The sequence below is a fragment of the Poecilia latipinna genome, unplaced genomic scaffold (genome assembly GCF_001443285.1).
Source record: "Poecilia latipinna isolate Pla-1442-1.1 unplaced genomic scaffold, P_latipinna-1.0 Scaffold281, whole genome shotgun sequence".
NCBI classification, from domain to species: Eukaryota; Metazoa; Chordata; class Actinopteri; order Cyprinodontiformes; family Poeciliidae; genus Poecilia; species Poecilia latipinna.
The window spans coordinates 251,770-271,990 of record NW_015112897.1 but is presented as its reverse complement, the minus strand read 5'-3'; the positions used below and the strand labels follow the sequence as shown (position 1 = coordinate 271,990).

The 20,221-nt window shown below is 40.7% G+C and overlaps 1 protein-coding gene across 1 annotated transcript in view; it reads left to right on the top strand.

The window, feature by feature from the left end:
- Nucleotides 1-4,956: 4,956 nt before the first annotated feature.
- Nucleotides 4,957-20,221, top strand: part of sema4f (sema domain, immunoglobulin domain (Ig), transmembrane domain (TM) and short cytoplasmic domain, (semaphorin) 4F) — a 64,514-nt gene continuing 49,249 nt past the window's right edge. Inside the window, exon 1 of the mRNA XM_015033863.1 lies at nucleotides 4,957-5,685. Within this exon, the coding sequence (XP_014889349.1) occupies nucleotides 5,583-5,685 (103 nt within the window). The 5' untranslated portion in view covers nucleotides 4,957-5,582. The remainder of the gene's footprint in view (nucleotides 5,686-20,221) is intronic.

Sequence of the window (20,221 nt, the reverse complement as noted above, 5' to 3'; positions counted from 1 at the left end):
ATCTGTGGCAGATTAAACTCTGTGCTGCAGCGAAAAAACGAAATGCTGAAATGCAACATTGTGCCTGAGGTTTTAACCTCGGAAATTTATGACGACTTATTTGTGTCCATTCTATGGATTCAGACAATAAACAACAAGTAGAGATAGAAGCAGATAGAGCAGACTCTGGTTTAATATTATGAAAATCACCAGCGATCCAAATAAACAGATTATTTTATATATTGAAAAGCAGCGTCGGACAGCGGACTGAGAGTGAATTTCTAATGTCAGACAAGACATCGTTTTACTCCATGTTGTAGACACCAAGAGTTTATGGTTTTAACAATAAAACTTTTATCTTACAGATATAGAGAGAGGTTAGAGTTTCACCTTGTAGCGTTTACTGTGACTCCTTAATTCGGTAAACATGAATAAACTATATAATCTTTATTTGAGGTTCTATTACAAGAGTCAGTTGGCTATCTTTGGTTAAAAGTCACTTCGTCAGCACATTAGATTTCATAGGAATCAATTTCAGTGACCTTTGACATACGAGTGTGTGTGTGTTCTTACAGGGTAATCTGTGTTTCTTTGACGAATGAGTCCACAAAGTGCATGTCCGATAAATGGCTTCTACATTCGATCTCATCAGCTGCACGCGGAGTTCATGTGTGTTTTTCACATGACCGGACCGTGTTTGTGTTGTTCTTTTGTTTAGTATCTAAATAATTCATTGCCAAGCATTGTTTTAACATCTTTAATTTACAGCACAGAGACCGATAACACACACAGTTTTCCCAGATGATGCGACGGCGGTGGTACGGGCAGGAAATCATGTGCCAATATTTCTGAAACTTAAACAGTTTTATTAATGATATAAACATCAAATGCGTGGAAACAGAGATGGAAAATAAGCTTTTCTTAATGTCACAAGAGAAGTGAAACCTAACATGTTACCTTTAAGTAAAGATACATTGGAGGGTTTTAGGTTTTTGGTTTCATTTCAGCTCTTATCAGAGAACAAATGTACAAAACCAAGACATTATAGCGGCTTTTCTTATTTAGAAGAGCAAAGTGACAAACGCTGTTTCTCATTTTTACTGCTCTTTCTGATAAATCATTGAAACATAATGCAAAACTCAGATTGAAACATTACGCAGACTCGGTAAGCGTTGCAGTATTTTCCCTTCCTTTGTGTTTTCACGCTATCCTGGCCCGCAGGATCACGACACAAAGCTCTCCTCGTTCTTCCTCCTGTACTCGTCGGGCCACAATAGGTGAAAGAAAAATCGTGTTGGAGAAAATAGTGAAATAAAAGCCGAACGAAGGGCATTTCAGGCTCTCACCTCAGAGTCAGTGCAAGGCTGCTGAGAGCTTTTGTTACAAGTACCTGCAGTTTTCTTTCTCATGTTGCGGCGTTGTTCAGCAGAAGAGGCGGAGAATCCGGGGAGTGAACCTGTATACATCTTATACATGCACAGCACAAGCTCATCCTCTGAACAACCTCCCCCCATTGGGGGAAAGCTCTTTGTTTTATCAGAGCTTTGTCCCAGAGACTGCCTGTTTTCTGAGCCGGGATAGTTGCATTCTTTGTGGCTGACCTAAAAATGTGTCTATATTCGAGTTACAAAATGTGCATTTTCACCTCACCGAGATGTTTGCATCGTGCTTTTGTATCGCTAAAGATGGATGTGCAAACAAACAGCAGGGAAAAGACACATCCACATTCAGTTTTTATGCACCACAAATCTGGAGCAAACTTCCGGAAAACCGAAAAGATGCTGAAACACTGAGTTCCTTTAAGTCAAAGCTGAAACCCCGCCTGTTTAGAGCTGTGATTGATTTCTAGTGACCGGAACATCAATCAATATATTTGATGCTTGCTCGATGATTTTGATGATGGCGTTTGACAAAATGTAACGTTTATTTGTTATTCCACAATTGGTTACTGTATGGTTTTATGCTTTGTTGCAGTTCAAGGTGGCACTCAGCAGTTATGTATTTTATCATTGTCAAAGAGTACTAACACCAAGCTGACATTCAAAGCTATTTAATTCCTCCTTAAATAACACCACTTCCTCTTTTGTTCTGCTTGAGTAAACATGGTTATTCATGAATCAGCTGGCAATGAAATGTTTTACGTGTTGATCCAAATCTAGAGGCTTACCTGAGCTCAGTGCAGTTCAGCTCCATTGCTTGAATCAATGCCCCCCCCAGTAGAAATCAAACAGCACAATCCATTGTTTGAGGATTAGAGGCAAAGGTTTTTGAGACATTTGTTCCATTTCCTCCTCAGCAGAGGTAAGAGACGGGGGGTAAATCAGTTGGCCACCAGCCGGCTGCAGCCCAAATACTGTGTAGTATGTAGGTTAAAGACTGACCTCCATGTCTGGTAATCTTGTTTAGCCAGACAATTAGCATGAAAATCATACATGCAGCAATTGCACTTTACTTGTAATTTGCCTCATTTTTTGAGTAAAAGTCTTCAGCTTACTTTGCTTTAAAATCAGTCAAGTGGGCAGGGAGACGGAGACAGTCGTAACTCACAGTGTCATCAGTTTAACTCAGAAATCTTTTATCTAGAAGAATTGGATCTAAGAGTCTGTGTGGAACATCATTGGTCTTTGCAGGCCTCTGCACTTGCAGCACTCATTGAAAACCTGTGACTAAAAAGCTCTAGAAATCAATTATTGACTATAAAAAAACACACATCTCACCAAAATACAGTGCATCAGTCAGATTTGCTACGTTTAAATGAATGCGGTTGGTTTATTTTTTTATTTATTTCTTCACAATGTCAGTGTTGTGTCTATGCCCAAGAACAAGGTCAACGTCGTGAGTGTGTGTGTGTGTGTTTCTGTCTCCTCGAGTGATTCAGAGTCATTTAATTACATTTGCTGGAGGAGCTGGTCTCCAGTCTGTCCTCATCACTTTCCCTCCTCTCATTTTCCTTTCTGTCGTCGTCCTGCCTCACAACAATTCCTCTAGCCTCCTCCCATTAGTCACAGGCATGCACCGTCATGTAGACCCACAAAATCCGTCTCCAGAGCTCCGGTTGGTATGGGGTGAAACCCACATTCATGCACGTATTTAGGAACAAAGAGCCGTGCATGCAGGCCAACACATACATTAACCAAAGGAGTGCAGGGTCACGGATTGCAGTCTTTTTACATCAGGTTCTGAATATTAATGTGTGGGGACGGATAAGCACCCGTGACAAACCCTTTAAGGCCCTGCCATTCTCTGGTTGGTGCATCTGGTTAGTCTTTAGCTTAAATTTATGCAAATTTGGGGTTTTTAAGTGATGCCACTGTGATGTGTTTTTGGTCCCAGTCTGTGTGTTTCTCTAGTTTCTTCTAAATATCTTGATACATTTAAAGTGATTCAAATCATTTTAAAACATATATATTTCTTTCTGCTTCACCTGTCCGGAAGGGGGCAGCAGCTGTGCTTGCAGCTATCACCCTCCTCATGTGTCATCTTTAGGGCGGCACATTGTAAAGAGAAAAAAGAAAAAAGGAAGACTACATTTCCATCAAAAAAATAAAGAAATTCCTGAGTGTGAAAAGTCACAAATTTGCTAGAAAAACACTATTTTTCTCTCAGAAAATTTCCAGAAAAAACAAGGAAGATTCTGAGACTGAAAAGTTGAAAATCTTACCCCAGTAGTTATTTCCCCAAAAGTCTTAAAAAAAGGCTTTGAGCTCCAAAAGTCTGCTGTGGCTTTCCCCGATGAAGACATCTTTTGTTATACAGAGCGATGTTTAGCCATTCAGAAGTCATCGCCTGCATAAAGATGCGACACGCACAGCGTGAGATTAATCAGGCTCGATTAGAGATGGCGCCGCTCGCTTCTTAGCTCCCCTCGGCTTCTCTTAACCGTTGCTGCCTCTTGACCTTTAGCCCTGCTCTCCTCCTCCAGCCCTCATCGTCTACCAAATCCTTTAATCTGGTCTCCTCGGTGACCCTTTCCTTTATGCTGTCGACTGGTACAAGTCTGTGCCCACGCCCCATGAAATCTGTTGGTCAGCGCTCCTAGCTTAGCCACTCTCCTCCTGGGAAGAAGAAGAAGATGAAGAGGGAAAAAAAGGCAGCAGGAAAGAGAGCTTATGGCTGGAGTACAATTAATCAAGAGAGATTAAAAAACAGACTGAGCGGGAACGACTGCAGCTCATTTTGTTACCTACTTTTTCCAGGACTGCTGTGTTATATGAAGTGCTTTTGATCCATTTCTGCCATAAATGCCACATATTTCAGATGCTGTGCCTTCTTGTTTTATTGACAGGAGTGGCAGAAAAAACACCAGAGAGAGTTAAAAATTGAACTATGAAAGTTATCATAGCATGTAATCAAGCCAGATTTTTAGCTTTACCTAAATTTACCTTTTCATTAAAAACTGACTCCATGCACACAAGTTTAAATGAACTAAAATACAACACTTATTTGTTAAAGAGTTTAACATGGATTGATTTAAACGCTATTAACAAGATTGATTTAGTTTCGGGCTGCCATTAGTCATGAAGTTTTTTTTCCTGATATCGATGTGTTACTTCAGAAGAGGTGTGAACCTTGACTTGGAGTCTTGATTTGGAGTCCAAATCAAGACATTAAATTGTGATAAACCTTTAGATGCCCATATTCATGTTTATAACGCCATTATGTTATTTTCTTGTAATAGTCAGTGATTTTTATATAGGCTACTTTCTTAATTTCTTAGCTTGTTTTGAGAAACATAAAACACTAAGCAACACTTTTCCAAAAATGTGAATGATTGTAATGTTTTCACTATCAATTTTTTTTCTTTAATATTACAGAAGATTTATCTATAAAACTGATGTTTTTATTTATTTACATCTCATCAAAGTCAGTCAGTTTTGGAGGAATTTTCTCTGTTCCTGAAGGAAGTTAATCCTCTGCGCACCTGCCGGTGTGACGTCACCAGTACACCTGGACTTCCCTCTCTCTCGGAGCTCCTAGAGGGCGGGGCCACCGGCTTCCACTCAGCGCTCGAGCCTCTCTGCTGAACACATCCTCAGCGCGAGCCGCTGTCACCGCGCTCCGTGTTTCTGTGATACCGTTCCTGCGCGCGCTCGGGACCGAATCGAACCCTCAAAGCGATTCGTTCTTCTTCAAACATCCAAACATTTTAAGTTATAAACGGCTTTGTTTCTTTTTTTCCCCCCCTCCAATTGGGACAGACTCGGAAAAAGCAGGGCACAGAGCGGAGCGTGCAAAGCGAGGCTGTTCGGATTATTATAGCCCGGGACAGTGGACATTATCCCCAGCAGAAGAGTACGGCACTTTGACTTACTTCGTTGCGTAGTTAGAGTCCGGTATATTCAAATAAAGCTGCTGTTTTGCTTTATTGGTGGGATACAAGCGCTTCACATTCGCACCGAGCGGATGCATTTCTTTCTGTGCGCTTTGTGCAAGACGGTAGCTGGTGAAAAGACTAACCTGTAGGAGGATAACAAAGTAAAACGCGTTTTCACTCCTCAGTTAGAATAAACCTGTTCAGGTGACGCTGCAAACCCGGAAACTGAATCAGGATGCGCGGTTGAAACGAGCCTGTTGGAGAAGTCAGATCTGCTGTAGTTGCGGGGATGGGAGACGGGATGACCCTCAGCGGTGTGCTGCTTGTTTTGGTCCCGATGTGCTGCCTGATGCCCGGGAACTGCCTCCCAACCATTCTGGGCGGACTTAAAGGTGAGTACAATCTAGCAGAAGTAGTAAGGTGTTAGCGCATTTATCTTTTCACTTTGTATTCGTGAAATCAAAACAGTCCAACGTGTCATGAAAAGAGAGAGAGAGACTCCTGCAACTTTATGGATTTTTTCCATTTATTTACCATTTTCACTTACATGCAAAGGGTTGACCAAACTGAAGCAGGACTTAAATTCCTCCTGCCAGTTATTTTAACCCGTTGTGTTTGTGTGTTTGTTACCATGCGTTGCAGCCCGGTTTTACGCGCTCCAAAGCGCAGAGCCAAGCTGCTACCTCCAGCCTTTGTTGCAGGAGTTGATAAATGGAGATTTCTGGCAAAGAAAGCAGGTGCCAGACTTATTCTGCTCCAACCCCAACAACAAGTGCGCTGGCTGGGCAGAAAGAAACTCAGAGCTGCAAGGCGGGTTGATCCAAACACGCGTCGGGCTAAGAATTTAAAGGAACACTTCGCTCAAACGAGTTTTCTGTATGGAGGAAATTTATTCTCGTTTTGCAAGAACCGGCAAAGGTCAGGTTCTGCAGCTTTGCAGGGATTTATTGTTATGCTCATGCTCACTCAGTCGTGTTTCCAGCAGAATGTATCAGTAAAAATAATCTTTATCCTAATTTCAGTGAGGTTTGAAGTGACGCAGAGTTAAAGGGTGATACAGATTTAATTTGGCTTTTACTGAGGGTGAAGATAAGAAAAGCATAACAAGTCAAATCTTTCTGCTCACATTATCAACAGATGTGCAGGGGTTTATTTCTCCAGAGTGACAGCATCAAATACAAAAGTCAGTTTTTGATTTTGTGAACCAATGGGAGCTCCATTATACTTCGCTTTCTTTGAATCTGTTGATGAAACAGTTCAAGCAGTTTTTTTTTCTTTCTTTTTCTGTATTTGATGCCTTGTGGTTTAGTCCAAGCCAGTTCCTTCTCTCTCCCCCATGTGATGGTGCTCACGGCTGGGTTCAGCAAAAAGATTTAGAGGCTGCGTCACTCTGTCCCGTTGACCATTAGGCTGCTCTCAGGTCACCTGACGGTATTAAAGGGCTTTGCTCCCTCTAGCTTTATTCTGCAGCAGAGCCTCCTCCCATCCACATCTACACTCTTGTACTTGAAAGCTGCCTGTTTCTGAATGAAGCTGAGTGAGTTGGGCACTGTTTTATACTATGATGGAACTGTGGGCATATGCAACTTTGATTGAATGACGAGACATATGCCAGCAAAGGGCAATGAGGGAATGTTCAGATATTTGGCACCTCAGAGTGGTGTCTCTTATTTTTGCAGTAGGACATTTATAAACGAGGACAGGCATTTCTAGTTTGTCTGCATGCAATGCCTACTAGTTAGTGAAGTGTTTTTTTAAAGTGATTCTGAGAAGTGGAGAGCTGCTGCCGACTCTCAGCCTTCCTCTTACAGACTCATTTCACTACTGAACAACTCTCGAAGCCTATCGCTCTTCTCCACCTACTCCACCTGTGTTATACCTTATACTGAATTGACACCTCATGCATAAGTAAGTGGAAGGAAAATGTGGAGAGGAAGATAAAGGATTCATTGGGTGTAAATGAAAACGGTATGATGCAACTTCAAACCTACTAGAATATCGTCTAGGTTTCTGTTAGAAAGCATCAAGAGAAGCAGCTAAGTAGACTGTTGTAGCTCTGGAGGAGCTGCAGAGAGATACGGCTCTCTGGAGAATCTGTTGACAAGAAAACCTTTAGCCCTGTAGTTAACACATCTGGAGATCTATAAAATACCCATAACAAGACTTGTCTGCACAAAACATGCAGGACCAGGTGTGGGGACCACTGACACAGTGGAAACAGCCAACATGTGGAAGAAGGTGCTCTGCTAAATGAGCAAAATTGAGCTATTCGGCATGGAAGGGAACAAAATAAAAGGCAATCCTGGAAGAAAAGCTATTGGAGACGTAAGACCGTGGCAGAAGTTCAACATCCAGTAGGACAATGACTCTGAACATTACAGCCAGAGCTTCAAGATAATGTTTTAGATCAGTGTTTGGGTGGCCCAGTCAAAGTTCAGACCTAAATCTTATAGTGAATTTGTAGCAGGTCTTTATAATTACTGTTCACAGATGTTGAGTTATTTTTCAAACAAAGTAGACAAAGAAATGATCTCTAGATATACAAAGCTGGTGGAGTCACACCCCAAAAATACTTGTAGCTGTAATTCTAGCTAACAGCGGTTTATTTAAAAAAATGACTAGGAGGTCATGAATATACACTTAGACCTTTATTTGTGAATATCTTGAAAATTGTTTCCCCTTTACAATAGTGTGCAAAAGTTCAAGGTGGTTGAACATGAAGGGAGTCTTTAAATGCACTCAGATGTGACTGTTGTTGAGAACTTGAAATGTTTCAGCTGCTGAGTTAAACAGTGATCATCTTTATAATGAAATGTCTAAAGACTGTGCTTGCTTAAGTGGCATTACGGTGCACAAAAGCTTCTTACGTAAGGCACAGTTGTTGGTATACACAGTAAGTCAGGTGATGGGTGAAGAATAACATCCAGGAAACATCCTGCTTCCAGGTACCGCTCTTATCTGGTCTGCTAGCGTCCTACGTTGTGAATGATCTGCATCAGAAATACGGTATTTTATACAGATTTGACACATTTTATTCTTCTTGTAGCATCTGTTAGCATTGCTGATGTATTAGTGTTTGGAGACAATGAAACTGCACAAGGCATAATTGGTTTACCCTCAGGTTGAAGAAACCACTCCAGCTTACCCTGTCCCAGTCAGTTTCACTGGTTTAGCACCAGTTTTAATGCTTCTCACGTGAAACTTGTTAGGGAGTCACCAAACACGGGGCATTGGAGGGGACTGTCGCCCACCCGTGTAGCGACTTAATGGGTCCTCTGATTTACGGTGAGAAAAACGAGAGCGATGACTTTGATTTCCTTGGCTGGTCAGGAGCTCTGTAGGTGTGTAAGCACCCTCTTGAGGCCACCCAGTGTCCACCGATTGGATCTCCTGAGTGGGCCTTCAAAACTGTATTTAATCTCTGTTTGCAGTCAACAGAAGCTTTGCAGAATCACCATTGAAGCACAATTTCTCACCCTAGTAGCCCTTAGATTTAAGATTTATCACCCTCTTGTGACATTTTGTCTAAAAGCCAACACCTACTTGGATAGTGGTGGTTCCTTTGTGGTATTAGAGGAAGAGCTATCATTTTATTCCATCCTGCTGTATGTTTATGTCTGTTGTGGGAATGTGTGTACTTTTGGTGGTCATTAAATGAGGTCTAATCAGTGGTTCTTGGGAATTTCACATATATTTTGTGAGCTAAAACTTGACAGGATGATTCTCAGTTATGCACGAATGATTCGTGGGTTGAAAGGAATTTCACTACTTGGACAAATGTCCAGCGTCCTCAGCTGTCTTTCTCTGGATCAATAGATGCAATGCTGCCAGACCACACAGTTTTAATTTACCAACCTGACCACACAAATATCACTCCTTCTTATCTTTTTATGAGAACTACTTTTAATGTCTGTATGAAGCATTACCTATCAGTTTTAATTAAATTAGATATGTATAGATATATATTCCAATGTCTCCACACGTTGTGTTTGTTAATTGGTACGTTTGGCTCGTATTTTCCCGTTACTTCATTGACAAGGAATTTTCCCGGATGGCTTTGAATTGTAACGGTTTGTCTTCTAAGTTCCCCAATTTGACTTTTGTTCTGAATAAACTTAATTTATAAATTTCGAAATAACTGTTTCTCCTTTTGACAGGCTTGCACAATATGGCGGCTCCTGCAGTATTTGTTTTTTTTTTCAATAGATGGTCTGGCTCATGATGATCATTACTCTTTGTCACTGCAGTATTTCCACAAGATTGTCATGGGATTAGACAAGAAATTTTGTAACCACTGATTTGAAGCATGCCTTGCCTGTGAGAATGTGGACCTCAGCTGATTATGTGTTTGGGTTGTTGCTGCATTGTTGTGTCCCCCTGGAGATTGTAATGTGGTTATACAAAGAATAAAAAAAAAACCTGCCTCCTCTTTCTTACCCCACCATCCCATTGTCTGTTTCTCTGCCCCTCTGCTCCATCCGTCCTGGAAATGGAGCTGATGGGGTGTGGTGGAGCTAAGTGCTTCCAGGGGAATGGAGGAAGGTTTCACAAGTGCTTTTCGCTCTTCTTTCAACCCTGCCTGGTAAGCCCTTGTGTTTAAAACTGGGCTTCCTATCTTTTACTCTTTCCTGCTTCATCATAAATAGTTAGAATCAGTTTCCTGATGCCTAACTCGCGTGCAATATCGTCTTATTTTTCTTTTTCTTATACAATGTCCCTTGTAAAAGTATTCATATTTTGTCACTGTATAGCAGCAAATTACAATGTATTTTATTCTGAATTTATGTACTTTAGCAGGATGAGAGAGGATGGCCCAAGTTGATTTGAATATGGATCGAGCCAAATAAAGAAAACCTATGAGAAGCTGCAAAAGACTTGAAGTGAAAGACTAGTGGTGAAGGTTCACCATTCAGAAGGACGACGACCCTACTAGACAGCCAAAGCCACAACAGATTTAATGCATGTTTATCACAATGAAACACGTTAAAATTTGAGGTTGTAACATGACAAAATGATGAAAAATTCAAGGTGCATGAATACTTTTCAAGGCAGTGGACATTTATATTTTTATGGTGTCTCTGAAACCTTTTCTAGGTCTTTCCCTAAAAAAAAGCCACATCTCAAGCACAGCTAAAGCTTCAGAGGGTGAATTCACACCAGCCCTGTTTACTCTGCTTTAACTGAAGTCTAGTTTTTTTTTGTCTAGAAGGTCCGGTTCGTTTGGGGAGGTGTTGAATGCGCAATCGAACTCTGATGTGGACCGAAAAAGTGAACTCTTAGGTCTCAATTTGGTAGAAGTAAATCCTGGTACGGTTAGGAGCCGTATGTGAAAACCAAGCATATCGGAGGCTAGTCCAAAAGCAGGAAGTTAACTTTAGCGCAGTGCATTCTGGGTAAATACAACCAAAACAAACATGACAAAAAAGACAAAGAAAAGAAAGAAATTCTGTATCTTCTAAAATATGTTACTTCATTTTTATAGACATTTTGTGAAGAAGGAAGTTGCGCTCATGTCTTCTTCAGAGGTTTTTATGTTGTTTCCCTCAATAGATCTTGGTGCAGCGCCACCACAGGTGAGAAGGTGAACAGGTTTTTCAGTTAGTTTGGATTGTTTCTTTCAGCTGTCACATTTGAAAATGTTTCAGTATTGGTTCCCTGTTAAACCGAGTCTACCAGACTGTCAGGTGTGAAAACACCATGCCAGCAATAATCTGTCAGATTTTACTTTTTGAGTAATGTCTGTTTTATGCATGCGGTTTCTCACCTGTGGTGGTGAAACGAAAATTTTAGAGAGGCAATAACCCAGAGAATATCCGTTTGAACTCATGATGTCATGAACACAAACAAGATAAGAGAGAGATTGAATGAATGAGTGATCCAGATGAGTGTGCCGTTTGCTGTCGCAGACCACCTACAGGAAATACTTTCTCACTCCTCTTTATGTTCGTCAGCAAAGTTCATTAACTTTCCATACGCTCTGACTCATAATGGCCCCTCTATAAAGTCCAGATGCGGTCTCTGATGCACAGAAGTACACAAGGATTGTTGGCCATGCAAACCCTTTTGTTGTTTGTCAGTGGTGAGCCCACAGTGGCACTCCTGTGACCAAGAACCAAACAACTCAGAAGTCAAAGGTCACATACATATAATCAAAGTCAAGCAAATTTATGTTCCTTCCCACTGGGATTGCATGATCTATGCCGTTCTTTTCACTGTCATGACTTTGCGTCTCTTGTTCCGTTTCGCCAAGTTCAGGCTTGGTGAACTTTCCGAACTGTGTGACGGGTCAACGACATGCTTGATGGATTCCAGCATTGTCTCCAGCCGTTCATTCATTCATTCATCCCGCCTGCCTGGTTCTCACTCCCCCGTTCAAGGAAAGCTCATGAAATATTCGTGCCTTGTGTCAAAACCCGCCTTTTTGGTGAGTTAAGTATTCAGGAGTTGAGCAACGACTGCATTTCTGTGTATTACCTTCAGAGTGAAAGCATTTATCAGGACCTCATTGGGATTCTCACCTGCTTTCCTCTTCTCATTTCCTTCGGCAGCTAGAAAATCCCATCTGATAGAAGGCGAGCCGAGTCCAAATAAAATGCATGGAGAGTACTTTTCTGCATCTAGATGAAGAAAGCACACCTAAACTGTAGATTCCTTAAACTGCTCATTTGTGTATTCTGCTTGTGGACTGGTATTTATTACTATCTATCAAATATATCAGTTTTTAATCTTGGCCTTGAACTCAAAGTAAAGTATAAAGAGGATAAAATGTGGCGAGACCTTTATTGATTGCTTAAGACATGTAGGACTTTTGAAGTATTTCTGTGCAAATTGGGGTTGCGAGGAATGAAAAACAAGTAGATCGAGGTCAAAATGTTTCAGCAGATACGTGACAGAAACTAAGAGATATTGATGACCTGAAAAAAACTAGAGGAAGAGTAATTGATCTGTCTCAGTTTGGACAAAACAAACTAGACACACAGGGCCCGATACGCATCACATGTTTGAAATGAGGTCAGAGGTCAGGCCGAGTCACTTGGCTGATTCCGAGTCGCTGCATCCACTTAGCCTGTTAGCGTCTCTGCTATCTCAGACATATGGACACACACGTACTCAGGTGCAGTCAAAGAGTCGGCGACTGTTTACTCAGACAGATTAGAGGTCCTGAATCCTGAAAGGTCATCAGCTGATTGACCTGTCAATTTATTAGTCTGCTTTTATCTGTTAGGGAGTGTGTGTGTGTGTGCAGGTCATAGAGGACATTTAATAATGGAAAACCATGGGTGTGAGGGCATGCTTCATCTAAATGCTACATAAAGAATTTTGCCTTCCAAATCTTGAGCTTTTTAGATTTTGATAATCTTTATACTCTCATACAATTGAATCTGTAAGGGTGAAAAGAGTTGTATTAAAGTTTGTCACAGTGAAGTAAGCTGTTACTCTTTTAGGTAGAAAGTACTACTGAAATGTGTTGACTGACAAAATCTTTTAAATGGCTTAACTGGTAGCAGTTTGGTTAAGAAAAATGAATGTTTGCAAAGCAAAAGTCAAGATATGTAATATTTATAAGTGCTGTAAAAACATCACCACTAGTAATATGATGGGTGCTAACAATGCTAATGTTAGCTTTGTATTCTTAGTGTCTAATGTTCAGCTAAGAAGGAGTTCTCCTAGGTCACTTAAATTTGATTTAAATTTTAAGTACTTTGTAGGAAAAAGTGAAACTTTGACAGAGCAACAGACAAAATACAAAAGGTCTGTAAGCTCTGAGAATACAACGACTGGCTAGCTCTGCTAACAATGCTAAAATGGCGATGCTAGCACCTGTTTCATAGATTTCTGGTTGTCAGTCAGCAGTTTCTGGACCACTAACATGACAATCTGGGCTGTTTTCATGTGTCATTTCATGTTAGTAGAAGGATGTACCAAGTCCTGCCAGAACAGGAGAGTTTCTGTCTATCTTCAGAAGCTAGTGAAGACTCGACCCACCAGAGATCATCTCCTAGCTCCTGCCTTGTACTTCCCCATCCCCCTCTGCTGCACTTTTTGCTTTTCCTGTACTCTGTTCCTACAAGGTCACCTCTGACAAAACCTGACTTATGGTCTTTCCTGTAGATGGCTTATTGTTAGCTTTGATATTAACTGCACTTCTGAATCCTTGTAGATCAAGTTGACTTAAGGAAAGCCCCTGCTGAGTTTTGTATCAACACTAAACTATTTTACTGTTTTTTTTTTGTTTTTTTTTTAAGGAATGTGGACTGCATTTGATTGTCTAATCTTGTAAGATGAACTTTGGTTCTTTAAGACACATCTTAAGATTCATGAAAACATCATTTTATTTTTGAAAACACAAAAAAGGAGCATTTTAAATGCATTTTTATCAGTTGAGCATAAAAACTGCAATTCATCACTTCTTGGGGATTCTTTCAAACGTTTTCTGATTTGTGAAGCTTTTGTTCTGTTTGACGTTAGGATTCTTACCTTTTTCAAAAATATTGGTAAAATCTCATCTCGTTCTTGTGAATCCAATATTTCCACCGTCTCTTCTTTTGAGCTGAACATATGATTTCACCTTCTCATTTGACTCATAATGACATGAGCTGCTGAACCTGAATGCATGCTTATTGTTGTGTGTGCTGGTCTTTGTGTTTGACCTGTGTCAGCAGTACGGCACGGGAGGAGGAGGGTAGAAACCAAAGGAAAACGTGCACACTCTGCTCCTCTACGCTTCCTTGGACCTTTTCCTGCAGGAAACGCACATAAACAAACACACACTTCATCAAGCCACACTTGTTTTCAACCTTTAGTTTCCTTCTTTTCATGGACTTCATGAGCAGCATGCTGCTGTCCTTGTGTCTGTATCAAAAGGTAGATGTATTAACCTAGTCAAATCAACGCTGCAGTGAGCAGTCAGCTTCTTTTTTTTTTTTCTAGATTTGTGCCTACTGGCATTTTTTTTTTTACCCTCAGTGACAGCTGAAAGCTGGAAAAAGCCACCGTGTGCAGACTACTGAGTGGAAACGTCTGGTTCAATTCACTTTCACGCTCTTCTCATGGCACTGACACTAAAACAAAATAACAAGCTATGCCACACAGCAGCACGACGGCGTCCCACTTACGTTCAAACACATTAAGTATGATACATATTCTTTAATCCAGTTGGATGTGGCATTTGGTCTAAAAATTACAACTTCCTGACAGGATATGTTGATGTATTCTTCAGCAAGGCCTCCCACTTCACCTAAACATCTATCAAGTTTCTTTGGTCTAAAGCGTCATCTCCGCCTAAATTCAACATTTTGGAGCAATCTTGTTGATATTTCTAAACCTTCTTGTATTTTACAATGCACAAAGGTGCTTGATGAAAGGCTTGAAGGATTCACTGCGGAGCTTGGCTGTGATTGGTCAGAGTCACCTGCCTGTGTGGGCTGCTTTCTCCTACAAGTTTGCGCTGTTGACAGTAAACGCCACGTCAGGGAAGTTGAAGGAAAGCTCAATAATCTGCTGTTTTCAGCGACAAACATCCCACAAATCCACCTGTAAATACCCTGATTTCAGGGCAGACTTAGGCTTGAAATAGTAGCTAGATGATTGTGCCTCAATTCTTAAAGACGTATATAAACTTAGCTTATATATGAGACATCAACGCACCAGAAGTTGGTCCAGAAGGTTGAATTTCTTACTACCATCTTGTCCGACTAAAGGTCTTTAAGTATTTTTCTTATTAAAACATTGTTTTCATTTGTTTGTTTGTGTTCAAATTTTCTTTCCACGGGTTTCAACATTTGTATATATTTTTCAAAAGCATGATAGTAAAATTAGAGATGCACTTTCCAGAGAATTTTACTGACTTTTCTGGTTTTTGGCTGATTTAAATTTTCTGTTTTTGAACTATTACCATTCGAACCTTCTTTTTTACCCCTTTGAGCTGTTTTTAATCGTATAAGTTAAAAGAAGTGACGCCTTTCTCACACGGTCTTAGAATGGCATCGCTGTAAAACAGAGTTTTACTCTTAGTCCTATTCTTTTTTTTTTAAACAGACTCAAAACATGGAGCTAATACTTAAAATTGAATAAGGATCTTTCATTTGTTATCATGATTAACAAGGTTAACTTTACCTTGTTAAAGTCTTTGTTAGAAAATATAAATCCTTACTTTATGAGGTTTTAAAAAGGCTGTTAGCATTTCCAAATCTTCCATTTTAAAAATAAGAAGGTTAAACGCTTAAAGGCATGAAAAAAAAATGACCCGTTTTCCAAATAAACCAATATTAGAAACAAATAGGGATGCACAGTGTCAGGAAGCATTGCATTAGAATAAAACTATTGCTGAATTTAACAATAATGCTCTTTCCCTTCTTTTCTTTGAGCTTTGGCTTCCAGAACTTGCATTCATGTGCAGATAGATTGCAATCATTACACCACATCCATCATCCAAGACGACCTCTGTGATTGCAGAATTGCACATATCGATATTCCTGCAGCTCTGGTACGAATTGACATCCTGCAGCCGATGGCGCTGTGTCGTGTCTAAAAAACTCAGCTACAAAATGACCAAAACTGAAGAAGCCACAGCCTCTGTTGCAGCAGCCATACTAAACGGCGAACACACCTCCATATCAGCTACAGTTTGCTGCATCCAAATTCAAGAGGGTTAATGTCAGTGAGGCCATTTAGTTTTGGTTCATGATTAAATTACAACGTAGCAAATCGTGCGTGAGATTCTGTTACAACATAATAAGAGTAAGAGGTAACATGAGAACAGGAGTAGTGATTTTTATATAATAAAAAATAGAGTTAAATGCATTTTGTCTTATTGGTAATACCTAGGGCCAGAAAGCGTAAACTGGATTTTCTGGTTGAAAAGTAAGCACGACACTGGTTCAGCTGGTTTCCTTTGGCAAACCAGCTGAACCATCCTGCTTATCAACAGGATGTGTTGTTTATTTACATATATGTGAACATGAGAAAGAAACATGTTTAGCATATACACACAGACCAGTCGTACGACGCATTATGCAACCTGGTTGTCAAAAAGAGCAGCAGCTCATCTGTTGCTCACAAGTGAAGTCTTCAAAGAGAACCTGAGAAACGGATCTTTTAAATTAAAAGAATAAACCAGGAGCTGCTGCTGCTGTGTGTGAGTGTGTGTGTGTGTGTGTGTGTGTGTGTGTGTGCGTGCGTGTGTGTATATAATGGACCCGGATCCATTTCCTCTGTGTGAATTATGCCAGGTCTCCCTTTGGCAGGCTAGTAAATCAAAGCACCTCGCTTCACTCCTTCTCCCACAGTTTTTTATGCCTGTGTGTGTGTGTGCGTGTGCGTGTGTGTGTGTTGGCAGTCACGTTTGGCACATATTGTATGAGGCCCATTTCGTCCTCTCACACACACATGCTTGCTCACACAATGACAGCTTGACAGTAAGGGCTGCCCTGCTGCGCCAACTTTGAATTCATCGATTGATCGAGACTTTCTCAACTGAAAGTTTCTGTGGCGTTGTTTTGCACCCGTGTGGATGTGTTGGTTAAATTTCAAAGTTCATGCTGTATGTTTTTTTGTTGTTGTTGTTATTGACTTCCAGTGCCCTCCTGTTTTGTTTTCATGATGCTCTTTTGGCATTTTGACCTTCTTTCTCATTTGTGTGTTCTCACTGGGAAGCGTACGCTTCTGTTTTTTTGTGTGCTAGCAGGACTGTGTCTGTGTGTGTGCGTTGTTAAAGGAAGCATGGCAACACCGGGACTTAATGACAGGAAACAGGCTTAGGCAAACATAAAGGAAAGCTGTCAGCAATCCTCCCCACCTCACACACAAACGCTCTTAGATAAATGCCGCCGCAAAGGTGTTTAAATACAGACGCTCACACACAAAAAAATTAAAAACGCAGAAGGTTTTGGCAAATATGTCACAGTTGTGCAAGTTTAGATTTGAAGAATCTTTCCTGAACATAAATTGGATACAAAACAGGAAATAAAGTTTATTTGCAGACAGTTTTAGCCTTGATTTAAAGGAACTCAGTATTTTTAGCTAATTTCCTTGTCGTTCTCAACCATCTTCTCATGAAGCCCCTGAATTAAATCTACAAAGCCACTTGTTGCCAACTGACATATATCTACCTACCATCTAGAGTTACTTATTGTTTATTATGTATATTGTTTATTAGAAAGTCAAGTCTTCTTAGTGCTACAAACCTTCATGCAGAGGTTTAGTTTCAAGGACGTCTCCTGCAGCACCAAGTTCAAGGCTTTTGCTTATTCCCACAAGCTGCTGGAGGGACAGGTATGTAAGGGAGGGAGACTGAACTCAAACTCTGTGCAAGACAACCTGCTGATAATCCAAAACAGTCCTCTGGGTTTCATTTAAAATATTTCTAGAAAACTAATTTTAAAGGCAGGAGTATTCCTTAGTGTAGAGGTCCGCCTTCATGAGGATGTGTCGGCATCATTAAAACAGAACTCAATTTCCTGTCTGAGATTGTTGAAAAAAAAATTACTTCTCTTTGGGTTAATATAGTTCTACACTTCAGTTGCTTAAGGTATATATTTTTAATCTAATCCAGTTGCTCTTAACCACGGACGCAACACTTTTCTTTGGTACAGTTTTCAGGTATTTGACATAAATCAAAACTACTGACTTAAATCAATTGTATCACATCTATTTGTGTGTCCAAGTGTTTCCTTTTCCTTCTTTTTCATGCCTCATATGGTCCTTTACTGGTGCAGTTACTGACCTTCTGCAAAATAGTGATGCTAATGGCGACCAACGTCCAGTACGACGGAGAAAAGCATCATCTTTGGAGGCATCGGAGGAAAGATTTGAGTACAGATTGAGTTAAGGGCAACCAAGAAGTTTAATGCCTCATTTGGACCATAAGTTGAAAAATGACCAATCTTCTGAGGGCAAGTTAACCGTATGGGTGCAGAAACGCTGAGCATCATCTGTAGCTTAGTTAGGGTTAGAGAAAAGTGGTGAATTACAGATTAAATCAAGGTTAGATAATGCGGTTAATTGTACAAAACGAATGGAGGTTCGTTTCACAGTAAGGATAGCTGCACAAGCTTGTATTTGCTTGTGCTTCTGTGGACAAACTGCTCATTAAATCCTTGCTTCTCCAATCCCTATACCTCCCCTTGGTCTCCCTGCTTTGCTCTCCTTATTGTGGTTTCTTTTAATTGGAGTCTGAGGTGGTAATTACAGGGAAGGAAAGGGTGGGAGGAGGGGAAGGTAGGAAGCAAAGGGTGAGGAGACGGGCGCGAAGCAGCAAGAAGGAGTTGGAAGGAAAAGAAGTGTTTGGTTTGGATGAAACAGGAGAATGAAAACACCTTTTTAAGTAGGTCAGTTATCCAGAGCTGACCCATAAACATTTTATACTTTGGGTTTTGTGCAAAAAGTTTGATAGTGTTGATAAGTCAGACTTTATCCTAAAGTCGGATCTGCGCTGAATAGTCAAATAGTCCGATAGGCTCTTGTGAATCATTTGGACATAATTACTTTCATGTGAAATAAAAAAAAAACAAACAAACAAAACAAAAACAACACATTTACCTTTAAAAACCAATGCGACTTTTCCACTCCATTGTTTGCCTGTATTTCTCATTCGCACATAACTCCCACGTGTGAATTCTGCTAAAACCTCACTTCTGCATTCGGTTGGAGTCGCTGTTTTTTTTGTGCAAGGTGTCTGCAGGGAGTAACCTGGGTTAAACGAGGTACAGTCAGCGTCCCGTTCCCTCCTGCTGTCTGGAACGCTCGCACACGCTCACGCCCAACATCGCTGCAAAACCCACCGCGCTGTAAAGACACATTAATGCTGATCCACATTATCATAATTGAGGTGTCTGTGGAGCCTGTTTGTGTGTTTTCGTGTGTGCGCGGCTGCACGCCCGTGGGGAATACAGATGCAAGCGAGAGAGGGTCTTTAGTGCCAGACAGACACTGTACTTTCATCTTTTTAGCTTAACATTACAATGAAGGACAGGCCGTGTGTGTTTGTGTGTGTGCGGTAAATCATAGGCTGGGAAAGCCTTCTGAAAGCATCAGCGCTGATCTAGAAAGCGCATCAACATCACAACGCTTCTACATGGACACTCCACGGATGTAGATGGTGCTTTCACACCAACAACACATCGACTGAGCTTTTGTTTTGATCATGATCACGATCAAAGCTCCAGGAAATTACAGACAACACATTTCTTGTTTAATTATTAGACCAGAACTGTACCTTTTTAAAGGTTTAAACTCCTGAATACATGGAGAGTGAAGCTTCTGGATACTGATCTGGATGTGATTTAAAGATGCAATTAAGGGATTTGAGTGACCTCACTCCTCAGAGTGTGCCGTCAGACACCACAGCAGCCCCCCCCGTCTTGGTGAATCTCATCAGATTAAGTGCTTTTATACAACGACTACATGGAGCAGAATGAAAATTACATCCCTGCAGTCCAGAGTTGATTAATAAAACACTGCCCTGGTATGCAGAGGCTGCCTAGGAAAGCGCAGGCATTGAAAGGAGACACAAATCCAGCCGGGTTTTCGGACACGGCCGTTTATCCTTGAATATTAGGATGACATCATAATCTGTATGAGTCACTGGACAATTTTAGATTTCATCTGACGTAGTGGTTTGTAAAACTTTTTATGCCTTTGACCCACAAAATAGCAGAGTTAAATTAACTACTGGGTGAGTATGCAAGCATTATTATTAAGTCACTTCATCAGGGACGTAATGGCAACACAAACAGAGTCTACAGCTGCCTTATGTTCTGTTTTTATTTATATTTAAGAGCAGGATGGAGTTTGCATACTTTTCTTCTATGTATTGGTTTCCTCCAGGTATTCGTTCCTCCTCTCTCCGTCCAAAATATTAATGTCGATTTAACTGGTTATGCTACATATTTTCCTCTCCTCTGTAACCTCACACAGTTCCCACCGGGA